General features: G+C 38.5%; 1 protein-coding gene across 2 annotated transcripts in view; it reads right to left on the bottom strand.

Annotated features, from left to right (window-relative positions):
- CRAMP1 (cramped chromatin regulator homolog 1) overlaps positions 1-20,192 on the bottom strand; it is a 49,858-nt gene that overhangs the window by 24,213 nt on the left and 5,453 nt on the right. For both annotated transcript variants that reach the window (XM_074158513.1, XM_074158512.1), the window contains exons 3-8: positions 14,845-15,038; positions 13,036-13,189; positions 10,828-10,911; positions 8,226-8,274; positions 1,620-1,705; positions 767-890 (exon numbers count right to left, since the gene is read on the bottom strand). In XM_074158513.1, coding sequence (XP_074014614.1) covers positions 767-890; positions 1,620-1,705; positions 8,226-8,274; positions 10,828-10,911; positions 13,036-13,189; positions 14,845-15,038 — 691 coding nt within the window. The remainder of the gene's footprint in view (positions 1-766; positions 891-1,619; positions 1,706-8,225; positions 8,275-10,827; positions 10,912-13,035; positions 13,190-14,844; positions 15,039-20,192) is intronic.

Here is a 20,192-nt window from a genome sequence, read left to right as displayed (position 1 = left end):
CGAAATAAAGAAAAAAGGCACACCAAAAAACCCTAAACATTTACATTTTGCTCTCAAAGCATTTTACAAAATAAACCTAATACTAAAAATCATCATTCTTCTCTGTGCATCATCTTTGGTCATTATACTGAAGTACTCTATTTGAAAGAGCAATCAATATCACAGAGGCCTTGCATTTTCTGCCCTGAGTTGTGGGCTAGATGTAAGTACGAGGATGAACAGCCATTGCTGATACTGAAACAGCAGCACCAACTACATATTGCACATAGATTAAACTACAAATACCTTTCTTTCTGCTAGTATCACTGGGTTGCAGCTGACACGTTCAGAGTTTTGCTGGCAGGCACCCCTGACTACTGTTTTACTTCCCTCCCCTGTGCCTCTGTCTCAGAGTACACATTTGACACAAATTTTGGTCAAACTCATGCTGCATATCTCCATTTTACTTGCACCCTGCTCTGACAACTAACTGGGTGTAAGCAGCACACAGTACAGTCATCTCCAACTCTAATAGCTTAGATCATTACTCACATTGAAAGACAGAATGAACAATGGTAATCTACTTTTCAAGTCTGATATATTGTGTTTACAACAATTATGTACTCTGGCTGGGCAAAGCCTTCAGAATAAGCACATTTAGGCAAACTGCATTATCAAAGATGAACTGCCCCGTTGGCAAAGAGAACCCTGAAGGGAGAGGAAGATGCTTGAATGTTGCTCTTATTTCCCTACTCTATTCTGAGCATCACAATCAGTTCTTCGTTACCTAAGCCGTGGATTCTGGGCAAGACTCTGTACTCGAGCCCATGCATGATTATTTCGTGGCTGCAACTCCACAGGGACCTTGAGTGGAAGACGTACTGGCTTCTGGTCCTCTTCATCACTAACGCCTGAAGGGAGATGAAGCACAAAGGGCATGGGTCAAAGCAAGGACAACTCAGTCAAAACAATATATACTCAGGTACATGAAAAAAAGCATCACAGACATCAGCATCACCTACAGACAACTTAAGCAGCTCAGCTTCGCAAGCAGAGCCTGCTTCCTTAGATTACCTCCTGTTCCATTATGTTTATTTTTTTTCCTTGGACACTGCAGTGGTACTGGAGCTTCCAGTTGAGGAAGCAGTGTGGCTGGAAACTTTGAACAAGTACAAGATTTCAGACTTTCAAACTGCACTGATTCTACTTATTGAGGGGGAAGAAAAATAAATAAATAAATAAATCACACATAGCTGAACTGGAGAAGATACTTAGTCTAAAATGCTCAACGCTAAACAACATATACTACTGTTTATTCACTGGCACAAGAGACTACAGTTCACATACAGTGAAAGCACAACTGGAAAAGCAGTAGTGATCTTGTCTGATGTAGCTATTTCCTTTTCAATTTAGCTAGTGACGTACTCCAGGACTTAAGAGAGCTAGATGGGTCCTAAAGTTATTGGGGTTAAACAAGCAAACAGGAAAAGTAAGATAATAGGGACGTATCCGTGCCCAACACAGATGTGCATTAGCACAAATTCCCCTGCCAGTAACGTACACACCAAAACAGGCCTACTCTCTCATATTCTTCTGACCATCTGTTAAAACCCTTTCACATTCCAGCATCTCTTACTTACCATCTGGATCACAGAGTTTCTTCAAAGCCCTGCACATTGGAGCTTTGATACGAAGGTTTCGGCCTTTGTAACGAACAGTCGTAGCCCTGAATACATTGAAAGAGAAGTATTTACAAGCACCATTAACAAAAGTTTGTGAATACACACATATTGGGGACACAAAGTCAGACACGTCATGGCTACAGGAACAAACAAAGAAATGTAGGGGGTTGCAGTGCAGATTCATAAGAACACTCAATCTTTTCTATCACCTTACTTGTCATTATAGAAATGTTACTCTTGTCACTCTCCTCTTCCAGACTTTCCTGAAACACTGGGCTGTCCACTTACAGAGGGACTGCTCTTTTGTAAAGCAGACTAGAATTATGTTACTTCAGTTGAAGAGTACCCTCAGAGACAACTTCACAAAAGACAAGTGGTTTTGCTTTAGTCAACTCTTTGTACTCCTAATTCTTAATTATGGGAAGAAAAACTATCTTCCATTGCGGAATATCAACACTAAATTTGTTGCAGAAATGAGGTATAACAGCTTGTGCAGGAATCTGAACTTTTACAGTATGATTTCACTGGCTTTTAGCTTCAATACCACATTAACAGCTATAAAGATCCTTAAAAGCAAGAGGCCATTTTTGTTTTCACACAGTGAAACAAAATTTCTTGTTTGATTTCTTGTTTGATTTGTTTGATCAAGTAATTTGAATCAAATTACTTGATTTCTTCACTCCCTCAGCCCTGTTTTCTTTTTAGAGACTTAAAAGGCAGGCATTGAGACCAACTGCTACTGACGGTAGTATTTACTACCTATTACTTCAAGCACTAAGGATCAGCTGGCATAGGAGCAGCAGGATTGAACACAAGCCCTTGACAGTAAAATGAAAGAAATTACAAAGAACATTCATTCCTACAGCAGGTTCTGTATTTTTCCAATGCTGTAAGGAAGACAACATCAGGCAGAAAGATCTCTTGCCTACACTGCTAAGAGGGAAATTTGCAAGAGGGCAGCAGAAGTGAAGCGGAGAAGATGGAGCTGATGAGGTGAGCAGCTCAGAAGTTTCAGTTACTCAGCTGTGAACTTCCACAGATTCAGAACATCCCAGGGCTGGGAGGGCAAGTTTCCTCAATCAGCACGGAGCTCCCAGAAGCTGGAGTGAGTATGTTAGCCCTCGCTCTTTCTAACAATATGAGCTCTGACACAGAAGTAGTGACGGAGTAACTAATGAAAAAAGGAGAAGGCTCTCAAGCGAAACTAGCAATAGTGCTACTTAAGTAAAAATAAAAAAGACCCAGGAGCTGCTTGCCTGGGTTTAAATAGTACTTCCTATTCCCACACCTGCAACAACAGCAGCTGCTGTACCAGAAGCATTGTTACCTTTCCTCCTTCAACCTCACCCTAACCGGAATTGTTGGAAAATTGAATTGTTTGAAGATTGTGGGTCCCATCAAATACAATGGCTAGTCTCTGCCAGTGGAAAGACTCTTAGAGGAGGACATAGTAACACTTGTGGACACCTAGTCAATGAGATAAGGTAATGACGAAAAGTCAAAGGCTGGGTCATTGCAATGGACTCCTCAGTCTTAATGCGTGAGGATCAAAGTGCTCTTTGTCATTATATCAAAGTGAAGATACGATTTTATCAGAAAGCAGCATTTGTTAGAAAATAAATCTCCTGAAAGTAAATGTAATCACGTATGCAGTTGCACCCTCTTTTTTCCAAGTTTCAGTACGATTGAGGACAAGATCAGTCTGAATCAATCCAAACCCACTTATGTCAAGTTAATGGAGACTGCAATGTATAAAACCAGGAAAAACTCAGCTACAAATTCTGCTGCTCTCAAATTCAGCTGGTCAATGTTTCCACAACTACTCTCTTGGGTCTGAATCTTTAGGTGGAGAATCTCCACTTTTCTTCATGAACCCAAACTTTGGTCTCAGCCAGCAGTCAGAAGCAACTGCCTGGTATAAAAGTGCCTGGTACAAACCTAATGGATCCGGCAGAACCTAAGAGAATTTGCAGTAAATAAAAAACTCTAGATAAATATTACACTACTTGTCCAGTGCTTATTATTATTTCCTCCAAGAACAGTAACTGAAAAAACAGCTGAGGACTAAAATTCTTCAGCTTTCACTTTAACTCCTAGAATTCTCTATTCACGTTACTTTAGTGTAAAACTATGTAACACATTCTCATGATTCACGACAAAAATGCTTTGCCTTTAAACTACAGAGATTCGATGAAAGTTACATTTACTCTACTACCACTAATGCAAGGAATCACAGCAAGGAATTTTATAAAGTTCATGTTGAGAAGACAGGATGCACAAATACATCCAACCGCTAGAAAACACCAAGTCTGGGACTGTGATTGAACAGTTGTGCACAAAACAATGCTGCTGCTGCATGAACATGCCAAAATTACTGTCTCCCTTGCTCTTGCAAGGAGTTAATTACAGCATTACAGCAATCAGAACCACTGTAATTATTTCCTTGCTTAATGAAGATATGCCTAGATGTCCGTTCCTGTTCTAGGGGAAAACATGGTTTCATAATAGCCTCATTACAAAATCCACTAAAGCCAGTGAAAAAGAAATGTAGTAATTCAATGCACCTTGAAACAGGTTACTAAATTGCAATTTACACTACTTTAGGACAGCAAATTCTTTTGACTACTTGTGCGAGCTGAGACTCTCCTCCTGCATCTTGATGTTACCTAATGCAACACCTTGTTATCAGATGTGCCCTGGAAGTAGCTGCATGCAAGTGAAGAGTCAGGAATAGCATCATTATTATTATTATTAGCAGTAGTATTCCAACTTTGACACTGTAAGGGTGTAAGAGAGATTGTGGGAAGAAACATTATTTCTTCTTAGATTAACTGATATCACTATATAAAACAGACAAGCTTCGTGGACATTGTTGCATCACATGACTTGAAGGCAATTTGATCCACCTAGACCAGCTGAGCTGATTTAATCAAGCAAAAGAAGAAAACAAAAATGAGAAAATGAAAGCAGTGCTGTTCATTTTTCATATTTTCTGTTTCTCTTAAAAAGAAAAAGCCTAACTAGTTGGCCCTAGAGCGTTTATTACTGAGTCAGGCTTCCTGCTTTGTCTGCCACCTGCACCTCGGGCTGCAGATGCTCATGTTCTGCTGCCACCGGGCAGCTCGCAAAGGAGCAGAGCAGCATCACAAGCTCCTGGCTGCATTCGTACCTGTGCTAAAGGCAGAGGGAGGGAAAAAACCCAAACAACCCACCAAAACCTAGGTTAAAAGCCAGAAAAGAAGTGTGGAAAAACCTAAGTATGTTACAGAAAAGATACTTTAAAAAAATATATAAAAATTTATGAGAAAAATCATATTGGAGGAAAGAAAACAAATGCAAAACTGATAGAGGAGCAAGAACTCCTGTATTCCCCAAGTACCGATTGAGAATAGCAGGGTTTAGAAGTTAGCAAAGTACACTGTTCAGTAAATGAAGGAACACAGAACACACAAAAATTTGACAAAGCAATAGTAAAAGCTTCATGTGGAAGTTTCTGCCTTGGCACTACAGCACTCAATGCTTTTATTGTCATTGTTCCCTAAAATACATTTTAGAAGTAGTGTCCCAGCCCTCTAGATTTAGGTGTTCTGCTTGGAGAGTCAGGAATAATTCCCGTAATTTCCTTTTCCATAAAGTATGATGGGTTTCAAGCAATCTAGGGAGATTCTCATAGTAAGTTATTCTTTCAACTGATATAAAATTAGATGTATTTAGAGATTGTAGTTTCCTAATTGAAATCCACAGCCGGGAGGCTGTAAGGAGAATAGTTCTACTAATTTAAAAGAAAAGTACAGTAAAAAAGAGACAGCCTGCAACAGAACTAGTCTTATCTTAAAAATATGTACTTCCTTTTCTTCTCTTACCCAGATCCTGGATTTTTTCAAATGCAGAAAATGATAAATCTTAAAAAAAGTTATTCCACTGGATGTGTATTAAGAAATACTAGTATAACTTGACACCAAGAGCATATTCTGCCTACTTAAAAAGATTGGCTTTGTATACGATCTTGTTCAGCTCATTTATTATCGTGGTTTTTAGGGAATTACAAATTCCCCCTTAGCATGTCAAACAGCTTTTACAAGGAAATGGCAAGCAATGCAGGATCACTCCCACTGCACACAATGCACACCCAGGAACTGACCCAGACAGAGCAATCAGTATCTGGTAACAGGTTCTTACTTGTGATATTAAGAGCCTCAGGTTGGGGGGCAAAACCACATATGCTAACAGACACCGAGTAGTAATGTGCTTTAACTGTTGCGTATTTAAGTTCTTTCTTTAATTATGTGTTTGTTGTGTTTTGGGGTTTTGTTTTGGGTTTTGTTTTTAAACCTCATCCACAAACCCCACATATTTACAAAGATATCCAGAAAATATTTAACTTCCTCAAATGCAGTTTTTTATTAAATGTAAAGACGGTAACAAAACTTAAGTTAAATAAAAACATCTCACTCCTAAAAGTTAAACAAAACAATACCCCCTTGGTTTAAGTTTATAACCATGGGTTTCTAAGCAGTTCTGATATACTGCTGTGTATTTGTTTCCTGTTACATATCCTATCACACAACCCAATAACATATTGTTGCTGTAACAAAAAGATGAACAAAGGACTGGACAGAAAGTGATTCAGATCCCCTATAATTTCTAAGGGAGCTTTGTTTCATAGTTGTCCTCCTCAGTGACTCTGAAAACTCCTTTCAGCAGCTCGTTTGGGCCAGTGCTGACAGGAGTACGCGAAACCCCTCTGACGAGCTACAAAAGCTGACAGAACAATTCTTATCTTCCTCTTGCGTTTATAAATATCTAAACTTTGATCTATTCTCTAAAAGATCCCTGACTCATCCAATTACAACTGTACCAAAAGCTATTGATTAGCCTGATTTTACATGTTACTGAAATTCTGAAGACAGGGACAGAGATGTAGAGAAGTGAATGGCCTTAACTTCAATGACCAAACAGGGACACCTCACACACTAATTTTGCTATTACTTGAAAGAGCCAGTTGACTAAGCTTTCAGGCACTATTTAGTATCTGTAACCTGGGTTATAAGCTAGGAAGATTTTAAATATGGTTTTCTCATAAGCACCTCAAAGGGTCATTCTTTTTTCCATACACCACGGAATTATTACAGAAAGTCAGAGATGATGTCTAACATAAGCAAAATAAGCACTGAATTATAATGAATAACTCCAGAGTCTACAGCTGTCCTGCAAATAAACTGCCAGGTCACTCCTCACAATCTTAGCTTCTCTTGACCTTTCTTACCAATTAAATGAGGCTAATGTTTACCTAGGTCAGGAGATCATCAGAACAACGCATGCTCACATTCCCCATTTTTAATTACTTTTGATTTGCTTTCACTCAAGACTTTCAACACAGTGCAAGCCTTACAAAGCGCATTGCACTCAGAGGAAAAGCAGAAGTGTCACACCTGAAACTTTTTAGGAACTGAAAAAAAGAACGGCTTACAAATAGAGAGGGGGATCAGAGAATTGGAACAGCACTGAGTAAGATGGACAGTTTTATCTAATGGGATATATGCAATGTGTTTCCTCGTGTCAAATATGAGGCTGCCCTGCACATGCAGGGAATTGATTCAGATGGTTTAGACATCCAAGTGGTAATGAAGATGAAAATGAGGACATTGTTTCCCCTACAGTTTGCTCCTCTTTGACTGATAAGATTTACCTACCACATGGGGTAAGAGATGCAGGACAAAGAGGAACGCAAAGATGCGTCCTCCATCTGGTAGAAAGGAAGCCCATACAAGAGCCTATGCAATTTCTGAACTGTCTAAGAATGTTCATCTTATGCATTCAAAGTGCTAGACTGAAGCTACGGCTTGCTAGAAACCACCAGTCTCATTTATTACTGTTTACTCTATTTGGATGACACAGTATTAGAAAGACACAGAGACCAAAGTGACTGCCTACACCCTGAACTCTGGAGATACTCAGGACATGAGGGGAAAAAACACAAATACACAAATTCTAAAAGCAGGACCAGCTCAGAAAATTTTACATACAAATGCATCAGGTATTCCCTCATTTCTAATAGTATAGCAACTTCTAACCCCTCCTGTATTCTAAAAGGACATTGCCAAGACTGAACTCCCAAATCCCAGAATTCCTTCTTGAGGTGAAAGAGAATACTCCTTCTTCAAGTCAAGCAGAAGCTGAAGCGACTGGAGGGCTGAGCTCTACGGTGCACTGGAAGTGCCGTGTCAGCTCCAAACATCAGGACTTGTGAGCACTGTTGGCAGAACTGTTTGGAGATGAACTATATTCCCTATAGACAAACATGGTTACAATGCCCTTATTTCTGTAAAGGATTCTCATTTCATTACCTTCTCACTCTTCACCCATCCTTTCTTACTAATAACAATTAATAGCTTCATGGAAAAAGAGAGAAAAAAACCCATACAGACCAAATTAAGAATGGAAAATGTCAAAGTGCAGCTGTAAAAAAGTAAGGAATGCCCCCTAGACTCTGGATGACCAATTCAACAATCAAGCTGCTGAACAACCCAGTTTGAAGAGTTTCAGGAATAAGTTCTTACTTACCCGGCTTGAATGAGCTCATTGAGTTTGGCTGCATTCTTGTCATCCATACCTTTACATGAAACGGGATAACACAGTGAATTAGGATTTAAAGTGATATAGTCATGACCTGGTTTTGTGTCCTGTTTGGTTTTCAAAGCTGTTCCATTTTATTCTTACATTGAATTGATGTGCATAAATGAGCTATAACATACCCTTTCTGAAAAGTTTCATAATGTGGAAGCTTCACACAATCCTTGCCACAAAAATTACATTTTACCCATGGATTAAGTGACCCTAGTTTAGGTGCTACAGTCATCTTGGGTTGCTGGGTGTTAATCTGACACTGTGGTATTAAAAAGAAAAGCTTCCTCATCTTTCTGCTCAATCTCAGTTGCTAAGGCAGCATGGCATAATGAAAGACCATCAAGCCGTCTCAGCACCGAACGCAATAAAAAAAAGGAAATAAAAATAATAAAATACACACGTAGCCCACACTGCATTATATAGCCCATTTTTAAATGGACATTACAGTAGCTTGATTTATATTCCCCATGATAGTTAGGGCCCAGATCTATTTATTGAACAATTAACCTCCCTCCAGCAATGCTGAGAGTATTCCTGACACTCTTTCCTGTCTCAATAGCTCTACATAAGTTGTATCAATTTCTGGGAAGATGGGACTGGGTGAATACCAGAAGAGGGGGGAAAAAAAAGCCAAGGGAAAAAGAAAAAGAAAAAGAAACTATTTTCACCAGCTGCAGAGCAGACCTCTCAAACTGGGAGCAGAGGCTCATGACTTAAGCCCATTTGGTCTTGTAGACTAGAATTTTCCAACTGAGAGCAGGTAAAATCTGTAACCAAGTACCAAAGTTATAAAAAGACAGAAGCACTGAGTGTGCGTGCATTGCCATAGTGACTGTATGAAACCTTATTCCCAGTCATAGCAAAGAGAGTTTGTTGATGCTTTTAAGATAAGGCGTGGGTATAGGGAAGAAACACTAATACTGATTTCTACTGACAACGCAATCTGTCTTGCCTCTGCGCCTTCTTTGTCATAGAACGGTTCAAAATTCCTTCTCCAAGATGAATTAACACACTGGAGATGTTTGAACAAACAGAATAAAGTCAGTATAAACATCCACAACAATCTCCCTCATGACACTTTACAGTGAAAATACCAGGTGAGGAAATAATATAGAAAAAATATCTGCCAAAATGGCATGATTCTATTAGAAATTATACACACCCAGCCATTACATTTTTCTTGTCTTTTTCACTTTGTAACTAGTATGACTTTACAAAGAAGTGAAAGTATTTTGAAGATTTCCCATGTCTCACAAATTAGTCAAAACATGTAGAAGATGCACCATGACATAACACTGACTCTACAAAAAGTCTGCGGACAAATGAAAGAAAAAATACACAGATAAGAAGGTACACTTGCATGGACCAGTGCATCCAGTGCACGTTCCTCTGCTCCTTCTCCAAACCTGCCACATTAGAGCTCTCTATTCTGGAAGCCATAAAGACCATGTGAACTGCACCCTGGGCTGCATCCCCAGCAGCGTGGCCAGCAGGGCGAGGGGGGGGATTCTGCCCCTCTGCTCTGCTCTGGGGAGACACCCCCACTGCTCCTCCAGCTCTGGGGCCACCAACATCAGGAGGACACGGACCTGTTGGAGCGGGGCCAGAGGAGGCCATGGAGATGCTGGGAGGGCTGGAGCCCCTCTGCTGTGAGGACAGGCTGAGAGAGTTGGGGGGGTTCAGCCCGGAGAAGAGAAGGCGCCGGGGAGACTTTAGAGCCCCTTCCAGTCCCTCAAGGGGCTCCAGGAAAGCTGGGGAGGGACTCTGGATCAGGGAGGGGAGCGACAGGATGAGGGGGAATGGTTTTAAATTGTAAGAGGGGAGATTTCCATTACATAGAAGGAAGAAATTTTTCACCATGAGGGTGAAAAACTCTAACCATTCTGTGACACTATGAAGATGGCACTAAGCCCAAACTCTTGCTAATGCAACTGATCAGCTCCCAGAAAATGGGGGAGCATTGGGGTGGCATATACCCATCTACCCTCATCCTTACAGACAAAACCGGCCTCCAGGACTGACAAGATCAGAATGTATCTTGGCTAGCCAGTAAAGTTATTATTTCAGATTATGATTTGTAATGCTTTTTCATCTTCAGGGTTCAGTAAGTAAAGACTTAGAGAATGACTTAGAGAAAAGCACCATCACAGATTTTGATTGCGTAGGCAGAAATAATTGTGGGTGCAAATGATATTATTTACACATTTAATTGCTTAGTTTTCAAGAATACTGAAACAGATAATCTAAGCTGCACATACATTTACCTGTGATCTGTGGGTATTACATGCACTCCATTTCACAGACAGCAAAAGCTAAAGATATGTCAAATAAAAAGGGGACTAATGCAACAGACTAAGGTAGTCTTTAACAATAAAAATACATTTAATGAAAAAACGACACCACAGATTACTGCAAGAGAATACAATGAACAGAAATTCTGAATAACTCAAAATTGAAACTGTACCAGACATCGCCAGCGTCAGGAGTAGACACTTCTGATTCTACCATGTAAAAATAATTTTAAGTCATTCATACTCACATCCCCCAATCTTTTTCCTTAGTTCCCCATAGCAGATTAAGCCATAAAGCTCCAGGGAGGATTTTTTCAGCCCTTGAGAAAACACTGAAAAGCAGAACAGGGGTAAGTGAGACACAGACTGCAGATACACAGCAACACTGCAGATCCTCATTCAACACTGAATGAGATGGATTTGTATTTTCAACGATGAGACAAACACCTCATGGAAGGTAAGACTCTTTCAACAAAGACTATAATGAGACAGGTTCACCTATTTCCTTTTGGTGACCTAAGTATCTGGGAAAGGCAATATTTTTTAGATTACAGAAAAAAAAAAAAAACAACAACAAAGCAACTTCCACAGAATTTAAACAATTATGCAACAGTTCAGTATGTAAAATAAATCTAATTCATAATAAAGCTAACTCTAGTATGATGTAACTATTTACAGTCTCTAACATAAATATCCAGATGCCTGCAAGAAAATGCATATAGAACTGTTTCTTATATGAAAATTAAGAAGTAGGTCTGAATTTTCCAGAAGACACACACAAATGCAACTTAGAGATATAAAGCAAATTCTTGATTCTGAATTTTTATGTGAAGAATCGCACACATTTTATTCAACTTTACCCTTGTTTTTTTTCCTCCTTTCTCATCAATACACATGATATGGATATTATTATTGCTAATAGATCTAAATACTTATGACAGCATGGAAAGACCATCTTTTGGTTTACAAGTCAGATGAAAATACTTATTCTTGACTGCTCATGAAGAATTCAGTTCTCTTTGACTTGCAGACTCATTTAATCTCAAAATCCAGGCACACATATTCCCACCAATACTAAAGCCAATCAAACTACTGCACTAATTCTGAAATTCCTCCAGTGAGTGAGATTTCAGACCTTACAGTTACAGATACAGAACTTTACATTATTCAGAAAACAGATTAAGTTCCTCCATGACACTTTTTTTTTTTTGTTCTTCCATGTGTTTGCTGTAACATTTATTTTTAAATAAAAAACTAATTACTTGTTTCATCTTAAAATGCTGTCTTGTTTTGGAAAAGGAACTCAAAAATACATCTTAATGACAGGTGTTTTGGATAGGTAAGTCCTCCTCTAGATAACCTAATCTGAGGAACAGACAAAACAATTCCCTAAAGAGACTATATTGCACACTATCTTACATTCCCTTAGGTTTTTTCTAGTCATATCCATTTCTCGTTCATGACTTATTTTTAACTTGAGAGGCTCTGGCCACAAATGATATAGATGAATTTATTATCCAAACTTTTGCTGATGTTAGAGAGAATTGTTTAAGAGACTAAACAATTCAACCACCATGAAACATGCAACGATTTATGCAACTTAGAATATAGCATCAAAAGGATAGGAAAGCCCTCGAGACCTTTACTTGATCAAGCAGCTAATGGGAGAACTGACATTCTTCTTACCTTCAAAAAGTCAAAAGAACTGGGTCTTAGTAAAACCTGTTCACTCTGAAATAGATTTCTTTAACTTGCTATTCAGATTAGGCTACCTGCAAACTGACTTGAATTCTCACTGCCTGTTACTGAATAGTACGCATTTGAATCAATTATCAATGATCATATATTACTATTATTTTGTTACAAAACACCACTAGAAGTTCATATGATCTCCTGATTTCCTTCTCATTCAACAAGCTGGGAAAGGAGGGAAAAGAATGGGAAGAAGGGAATCCTAGGAATGTTGTTACTGAACCAATGATACAATTTCAGGTTTATTTAAAGTATCAGCAAATACTTCACCATTTACACCTCTATCAGACTATTTATTTGTTTCTGCCTTCCCCCAAGAAGCGCAGAGTAACACTGCAGTCAATCTGTTTGATGAAGTCAGGCCTGACTAACATTTCGCTGCCCTCAAAGGTGTGTTCCTGAGAATAGGAAAACATTTCCCCGAACCTGGCTTTTCCCCAGAATTAATAGGAAGATCAGCATTTATCATGGTGTGGTGAAAGGATATAAAAGCAGTGATACAAATACCAGTTTTTGAGAAGCACTTTTCCAAAAATACAAACCTCGGTATGGCCATACTAATAAGACATGTTCACCAAAATCCTATTCGGTATTTATTTTCTCATCTCCACCATTCCTACCCTCCACAATGGCACTAAAACACAGGACTCCAGCCCTCATGAGACTGTGAGCTCAACACTAAGCCCGTTTCAGCACATACTAACCGTTATCAAAGTCAATGTACTTTGAGATCTTGTGCCAGGTGCGGTAGTAGAAATGGCGGACCTGTTCCTTATTCTTCACCATGCTTGCTGGTTTGCCTTTCTTCTTGTATTTCAGTGCAATGTTGTTCTGAATAGCTTCAAAGTCCTTCCCATGCTGAAGAATAAATAAAACAAATCCAAATACTCAAACCCAAGCTTCTATGTTGTTCTAAGACAACTCAAACAACATAAAGGACTTTGGGGTTCTTTGTGGGAAATTAGATTTCAACGGTCATAAAATTCTTGGGTATCAGAACTCAGTGGTACAGGAATGACACTGGTTCCTTTATTGTATATAAAAATGTATTATAGATGTCAAATAAATTACTTTCCAATTTCTTGAACTATTTCAAAATAAAAACTGTAAGTTGCTAGCAAACTTAAAACCCCCCCAAAAAGCTCTACTCATAGATGTGGTAAGTACCAGAATTGAAAATACCGACTTTCTCACTTAGCTTTCCTTACCTTCCTCTGCATTTTCCCCCCCTCTCCTTCCTACCTCCATTTGTGACTAGGGTGAATAAAAAGCCTATTAAATTTAGCAGCTTTGCTTTTGTTTACAGTAAATTTCATTGCCTGGTTATTAGGAGTCCAAAATTTGAGTTTCCAATAATAAAAGGAAAATAAAAATAAAGAACTTCTTACAGAAAACACGTTTTTACTCTGTACGTCATTCAGAAGTTTATTCTCAGGGTAAAAATAAAAAATGAGACACCTAAGTGTCCCTTTAAAACCAGCTAATTCCTATAAAATCCTTGGAGTTCAAAAGAGGAAAATTTAATTTTAGATACATTACCACCGAGCTCCTGCTATTACAAAGTTTCTTAGGATTCAAGAAAGGTTGGAGCTGATTTAAATACAAAGTGTGGAAACCTCTTTTGAAAGGTAGCGGCACAAAATGAATGGAAGTGGGGGACCAAACAAACCAAGTCCCAAATCCATCTTAGAGCAAATTTTTAAACTTCTTCCTCAGCATTCAAAGCCCTCCCCCCCATTTTCTTTGAGTGATGAAGGGACTTAAAAATTACATGATTCCCAGGAACAGTACTGCAAGTCAGAGGAGTTAAGAAAGGAAATCAGTGCCTAAATGTTCATTTTGTCCAGAAAATACATACATGTGAATCATGCTTACCGCTAAAAAAAAAGTTTTTAAAAAGATGCACACATGCAAAGAAAACCCACCACCACTTCTTCCATTTTCACCTTTAGTATGTATTTTCATAACAGAAGTGCTCTTAAAGTAATTGTAAGAACAGGACAGCCAGGAATACATCATATACACCATACAAGATAAAAGGTAAGATGATCTAACTTTTCTTTGTCTCTCAACCCTACTACAAACATTTTCATGGCAAAAGACTAGACAGTGCCTACAATTCTTATTAGAATAGAACATATTTTCTTGTTTGCTACTATTACAGCACAAGTGTGTCACTTCTTAAAGTTGAGATGGGGATATTATTTGTCTCATTTGCAACAGAACCATAACTGAAAAATAATTTAAATTATTATAAACATTCATTAATGAAACTCACAAATATTTCCTATATATTTCAAAACAAAAAAAAAGCTCAACACTTTTGAACTATGGCTCTGATTGACAGGTGGGTTATAGCCAACTACACAGACACACATGCACGGGCAAACAAATGCATGCGTTTACTTACGCATTTTGTTGCTCCTGCAAATCTCAATTGAATCAAGCTTCTTTAGGAATATCCAGATACTAAATGAAGTCATCTAAGCTTGTTGATTTTCCTCTACACGTACCTCATACAGTCCCTCGAAGAAAGTATTTTTGTCCTCTGTGCTCCACGATTCCCACTGCCGCCTGACCTTCTTTCCTTCCTCCTTCTCTCCAGCTGAAGAGCCCAGGTTCCTTGCTGCTGACTTGGAATTCCCAGTAGGATTGCTGGAAGGAATTCCCGATGTGCCACCAGATGCCGTCCCTCCATTATCTGCTGCTGCAAAAAAACATGACCAGAGTGAATATTAAGTCAAGAGGATTCATGGACAGAGATAAACTGAAGAACTCAGAATCTCCTCCTTCTTCACCACTCCCATCTACATCAGGTATTTTTTCAAGATATTTCATCTGAAATACAATAGGCAAATAACAGGGTTTATTTTAAAGAAATAAAATCTCAAAGACCAAAAAACCAAGGTTTCAACAGCTTAATTTTTTATTTCCAGAGATAAACTGGAATATACCAAAGCAACCTCTAAAAGACAACACAGTCTCTAATGCTGATACACTGCTGGGCTCTGCGGCCAAGGGGAACTTCTGAGCAATGCTGAACATTGCTATCACCAATAAAGCAAACTAACGACCATGGGAAAATATGTCATGTCATACCCTTGTCTTTGGTCTTGATCGTACTGCCTCCAAAATAACTGTGCTAACAGAAGGACTGAAAGATGTCTACTTTAGTTCATTGCGTGACAACGTGTTCTCAAGAGTCTGACTCCCAGCATAAAGAGCACTATCTCTGACACTCAGCCCAAGGATGGCAAGTCCCAACCCCTTCTGCTTCCCCAAAGCCTGGTGTGGCTTCTGGAAAAAGGTGCAGAAGTATAATCCTGATTGTACCTTTGTCAGTTATCAGCACTCCAAATAACATGGGTCAGAAAAAAACCACAAAGATAGAAATACTAAAATAATAATAAAGCCCAATAAAATGAGAATTTGCTGTTTATCTAAACAAGGGACAGGGAAGAAAATGGGATGGAGAAACTGCAGGAAGGTGAGAGCTACATATAATGGAGTAAGATTCCATTCCCTCACCTTAACTCAGAAGAAAAAGCCTCTTTTTTCTTTTAATCACCTCTGAAACGATTAGTCTTTCAAAGACATTTTTATCAGCAAAAACATTATCAACTAACCTTAAACCTGCGATTTATTCACAACAGAAACCAAACCAAACATCATGCTTGGTTTGACACTGTAATGGATTACCGGAATGTTAATCCAGAAACCAGGGAGACCTCCCAGAAGGTGCACTCCATTTTTTTTCCATGAAAATGTAACCATTCTCAGTAACCTGCATTTCCAAAATGTATTCTCTTCAATTTTGCTAAGAAGTATTACTTAAGATTTGAATGCTCTTATCAATGCAGGAGTGCACTTAATAAAGCAGAATCCTTTTAACATTAAACATACATTGCTCATTACAAAGAATGCCTCTTACAGTTTCCATTTCTCCAGTTACTGTCCTTTATTGTTTGTGGTTTATGTCACGATAAAGTGGTTTGCCTTAGTTTATTTGCTTATAAATCCAACTTGTACAATACAGCAGTCCCAACTAGATTCCCAAACTTTTATATACTTAGCACAGTTCTCTTTCATATTTAGTCTTAAAAAGTTGTCATCTTTTACAATTCAATTATATGAAGCAGTTTGATTACCTAACAAAATCAGTGTTTCTATATATATACGTATCCCATTCAAGAACCAGGATGTCCCAGTCTGATAATCCTAATATTATTTCAAAAAAGAGTATCAGAAGAATCAAGTGCTAGAGGCTTACTATGGCTTAGAGACTTGAAAGACTTCTATGTATATCTTAAGCGTAACTATTCAGTTGCAATTTAAAAGTAATTCCTTTGGATGACAAAAACGTATTTCTCCAAATCCTAAAAAAGCTGTTTGTTCAAGTGACAAATAACATTTGAAATCAAACTTGAAAAAAGTATGATGTGCGAAAGTACATTTTTTCCCCACGTGAAATAAATATTTACTTGATATAAAATACGATATTATGACCATTTTAAGCTTAATGATTCTTTTATTTCTAGGAATGACTATTTGATCCTTCTGAAGAAAATTACTGTCACCACAGGGAAATACATAAGGCAAAACATGAAAAAGAACTGGACGTCTAAAAGGAAATGGACTTAAAACCAACTCCTCAAAGCAACAGCTTCTCTATTTCCTAAAGCCTTCATCAGTCACTGAGAAAACAATTGAAGGTTAAGAAATTTAATTCTGGTACTATGAAGGTAAATCCTTTAAAAAAATGAAACCATAAGAAAAACCCAAGCTCTTTATAATAGATGTCCGTGAAGAAAACCAACAATTTTAAGATACAGAATTGCTTCTTTATTCTGCAAATGTGAGGTTGGAATATCACAATTTGCATGGTAAAGAAATACAGATCTTAATATTTAAAATCTTCGGTCAAGAAGGGGGAATTCAATCACATCAGTCCTCACTCTCAATCTACAATCTCCTGTTGCCACTAGCTCCCAACGCACAAGGTTTCCTTCACCACAGGATAGCTAGAGAATCTATTCCTGAGTTACTATTTCGACCACAGACCTCTAGCTTTCTGAGAAATCATTTAGAGGAACCACAAATGTGGGGGCTTAGGGGGCTTGTTTATTTGTTGGGTGGTTGGTTTTGTTTGGGTTTTTTTGGGAGATTGGGATTATATTTTTACATCACTGTATACATACTCAAGTAAAAACCTAGAGGCAGATGCCTAAAGTTCAGATCTTACTAAGGATTTACTGAAGTTGTACAGTACACTTGGTACTCATTAAGTTTTCATTGTCAAAAAGCGTAAGAAGCAAAAGTATCGGTGAGAACTTTAAATTCCAATAAAGTCCAGTAGATTTCCTCCTTGTTGTATCTAAAATATGACATGAACAGTTCTACCTATGCTAAGGACTCCACTGATTCAACTTCTACAAAGGATATGTAGCTCATAATGGCTCTTTTGTTCCTTTTATATATACTTGCTATTCTACAAGACAAGCTGTAACCCTGAGAAGTTTATCACAATTTATCTTGTTTTAAAACACAAATAAATTACTACCCAGACAACTGTTTAGAGTATTATACATGAAGATTTAAAAATTCTAATACCCTGCCACCTCTACAGAGATCTCATAAGCCATTTAATTCTTCCAGGAATTACGGAGTTTGCTCTAAACTTTGCACAAACTTTCTTACTACTGTGCATGGTAATATTTATCACTGGGTTACCACAATGCACCTCAGGGTTTACTGGATCTCCGGAAGGCAACAGAATGCAGTATATTCTAAAACCTGGCATTATAAACCACTTCAGGATAAAAGGCAAAAGTGAAAATAGTCATACATCATTAAATTACACCCCATAAATTTATTCTTTCAATCTTACTGCATGAGATTCTTGTAACACACAAAAGAGCTAACAACATCCCCTCACTAATGATAAGACGATGATCACCATTAATTCCCAACACTAGACCATTTAAAACTTCAGCAATACATTAAAACAAAAAGGTCCATTGAGGCCAGGCATACCATCACTGCTGCAGAACTGCTGGAGAGGAGGGGGTTCACTCTAACAATCTGCTTAGGGGCTTTTCTAAGTAAAATAATTTCTAAAAGGAGATCACTCAAGACGAGACGAAGACAAGATGCTCATTTTTTGTCTACTTATCCTGCATCACCTGGCCACTGGACTGGACACCCACACAGTTACAGCTACAACAATTCCTTCCCTTTGCTCCAGGACACGGGAGCACCAGCACCTGCACAAGAGGTACGAAGCAGCGAGTTTGGATGTGTAAGTTCTGAGCATTTTCACTCAGCTTTCAACCCACAGTTTGCAAAGACATCAGGTTCCTGTACTCGGTATTTTGAACTGTAACCTCCAACAATATCACAGATCAGAACACCAATGTTTCAGAGAAACTTATTCATTCCTTTTATCCAGTGTTCTCTACCCATCTATATGACCCGTTACTAGAATTTCATTTATCCGTGAATGGCATTAACATAATCTCAAAACTACATTTTCTGTAGAATAAGGTGTCTTCTTTGTAGTTCTAATCAAAACACAAACACTTGGAGAAATTTATATAAAGGGATTTAAAGACTGGAATTTAAAAATCTGATATGAAAATGACAAAAAATGGAAAACTGCATATCAAATAACTGAGCTGCTGATAGTATCGGTGTCTTATCATGGCTACAGCCACAAGAAGTTCTTCCTTCCAGGCTCTACGTAGCATCCTAGTGTTTGCTTTTCTGTTTTCCATTGGCAGCTTTTACATGCCAGCTGATTCATATCTTCTGTGAGAGATCCCACATCCACAGAAGCTGGAATTCCCAGAGTTAATCGCCACTACACCCGAGTACCTCAACACACAGGCTGGTTCTCTTATTGGTGTTCTACAGGCTTAGCCTGCAAAATCTCAACTTCTTCAGGAGGCACCAGCCAACTGTAGGTGGAACATCCATCAGGGTGGTTATACCATCCATCTTTATAAATGAGACGGTACTTTCACAGACTTTTGAGTGCCACAGGCCAAATGCGGAGCGTTAGGATGCTAAATTCGCTCTGCAGAGCGTTGGATGCAAATACCAACTTGTAACATGCCCAAAAGTTTCCTTTAGCACATTCTTTCTTCTCTTTTGGGTTCTACAGGAACCAACAGCAAGGCTAAACTACACAGGATCACCTTCAAAAGTGGTTTTGGTAAAGATTACCATTAAGGAGGCCAAACCAGAAAACACCTTCAAGTGACTATTTTATTCTCACAAACTTGCATTAGTGCTCAGCTGCCTCACGAAACGTGCATCAAAACACCTGTTGCCAGGAGAGCAGGGTAAGGTGCTACAACCTGTACTTTCCAGAAAGCCACCAATGCATTCTGATATTCTCATGGCAGAGCATTCCTCAATGAGTGTGCACTCAATTTTAATGAAAAACCAGTGGAAGACAGATGTCTTCTTTCCAATCGCTGGGTAAATGAGCCCCATTTCTAGCCACGTATCTTTCTAATGGCAGATACCACATCAGTGAAGAAATGAATCAGGTGATCCCTGAAGCGTGTGCTTTAGGAATTTAAGTGAAGCCACTTGCTCCATGGAAGGATAACCCAACAAAGCTGCAGGCTGGATCCAATTTGCTTTTGTCTCCAAGAATTGTAGCTGAGAAGAGAATATAGAGGAGAGAGGGAGAGAGGCAGGCGTGTTCCCTGCAAGTTTGAGTACTAAGATTATAACTGGAAAACAAGTTTCTATCTCATATGCCTCCACAGTAAATAGCATGGACTCCTAAGAAGGGTAAAACTAGGACAGCTTATGCCATATTGCATGATTATACCATATAGTGTTCTTGTTA

Source organism: Numenius arquata, chromosome 14, assembly GCF_964106895.1.
Source record: "Numenius arquata chromosome 14, bNumArq3.hap1.1, whole genome shotgun sequence".
In the NCBI taxonomy this organism is placed as follows: domain Eukaryota; kingdom Metazoa; phylum Chordata; class Aves; order Charadriiformes; family Scolopacidae; genus Numenius; species Numenius arquata.
The sequence above is the reverse complement of the archived record's forward strand: the minus strand, read 5'-3'. Positions and strand labels throughout refer to the sequence as shown.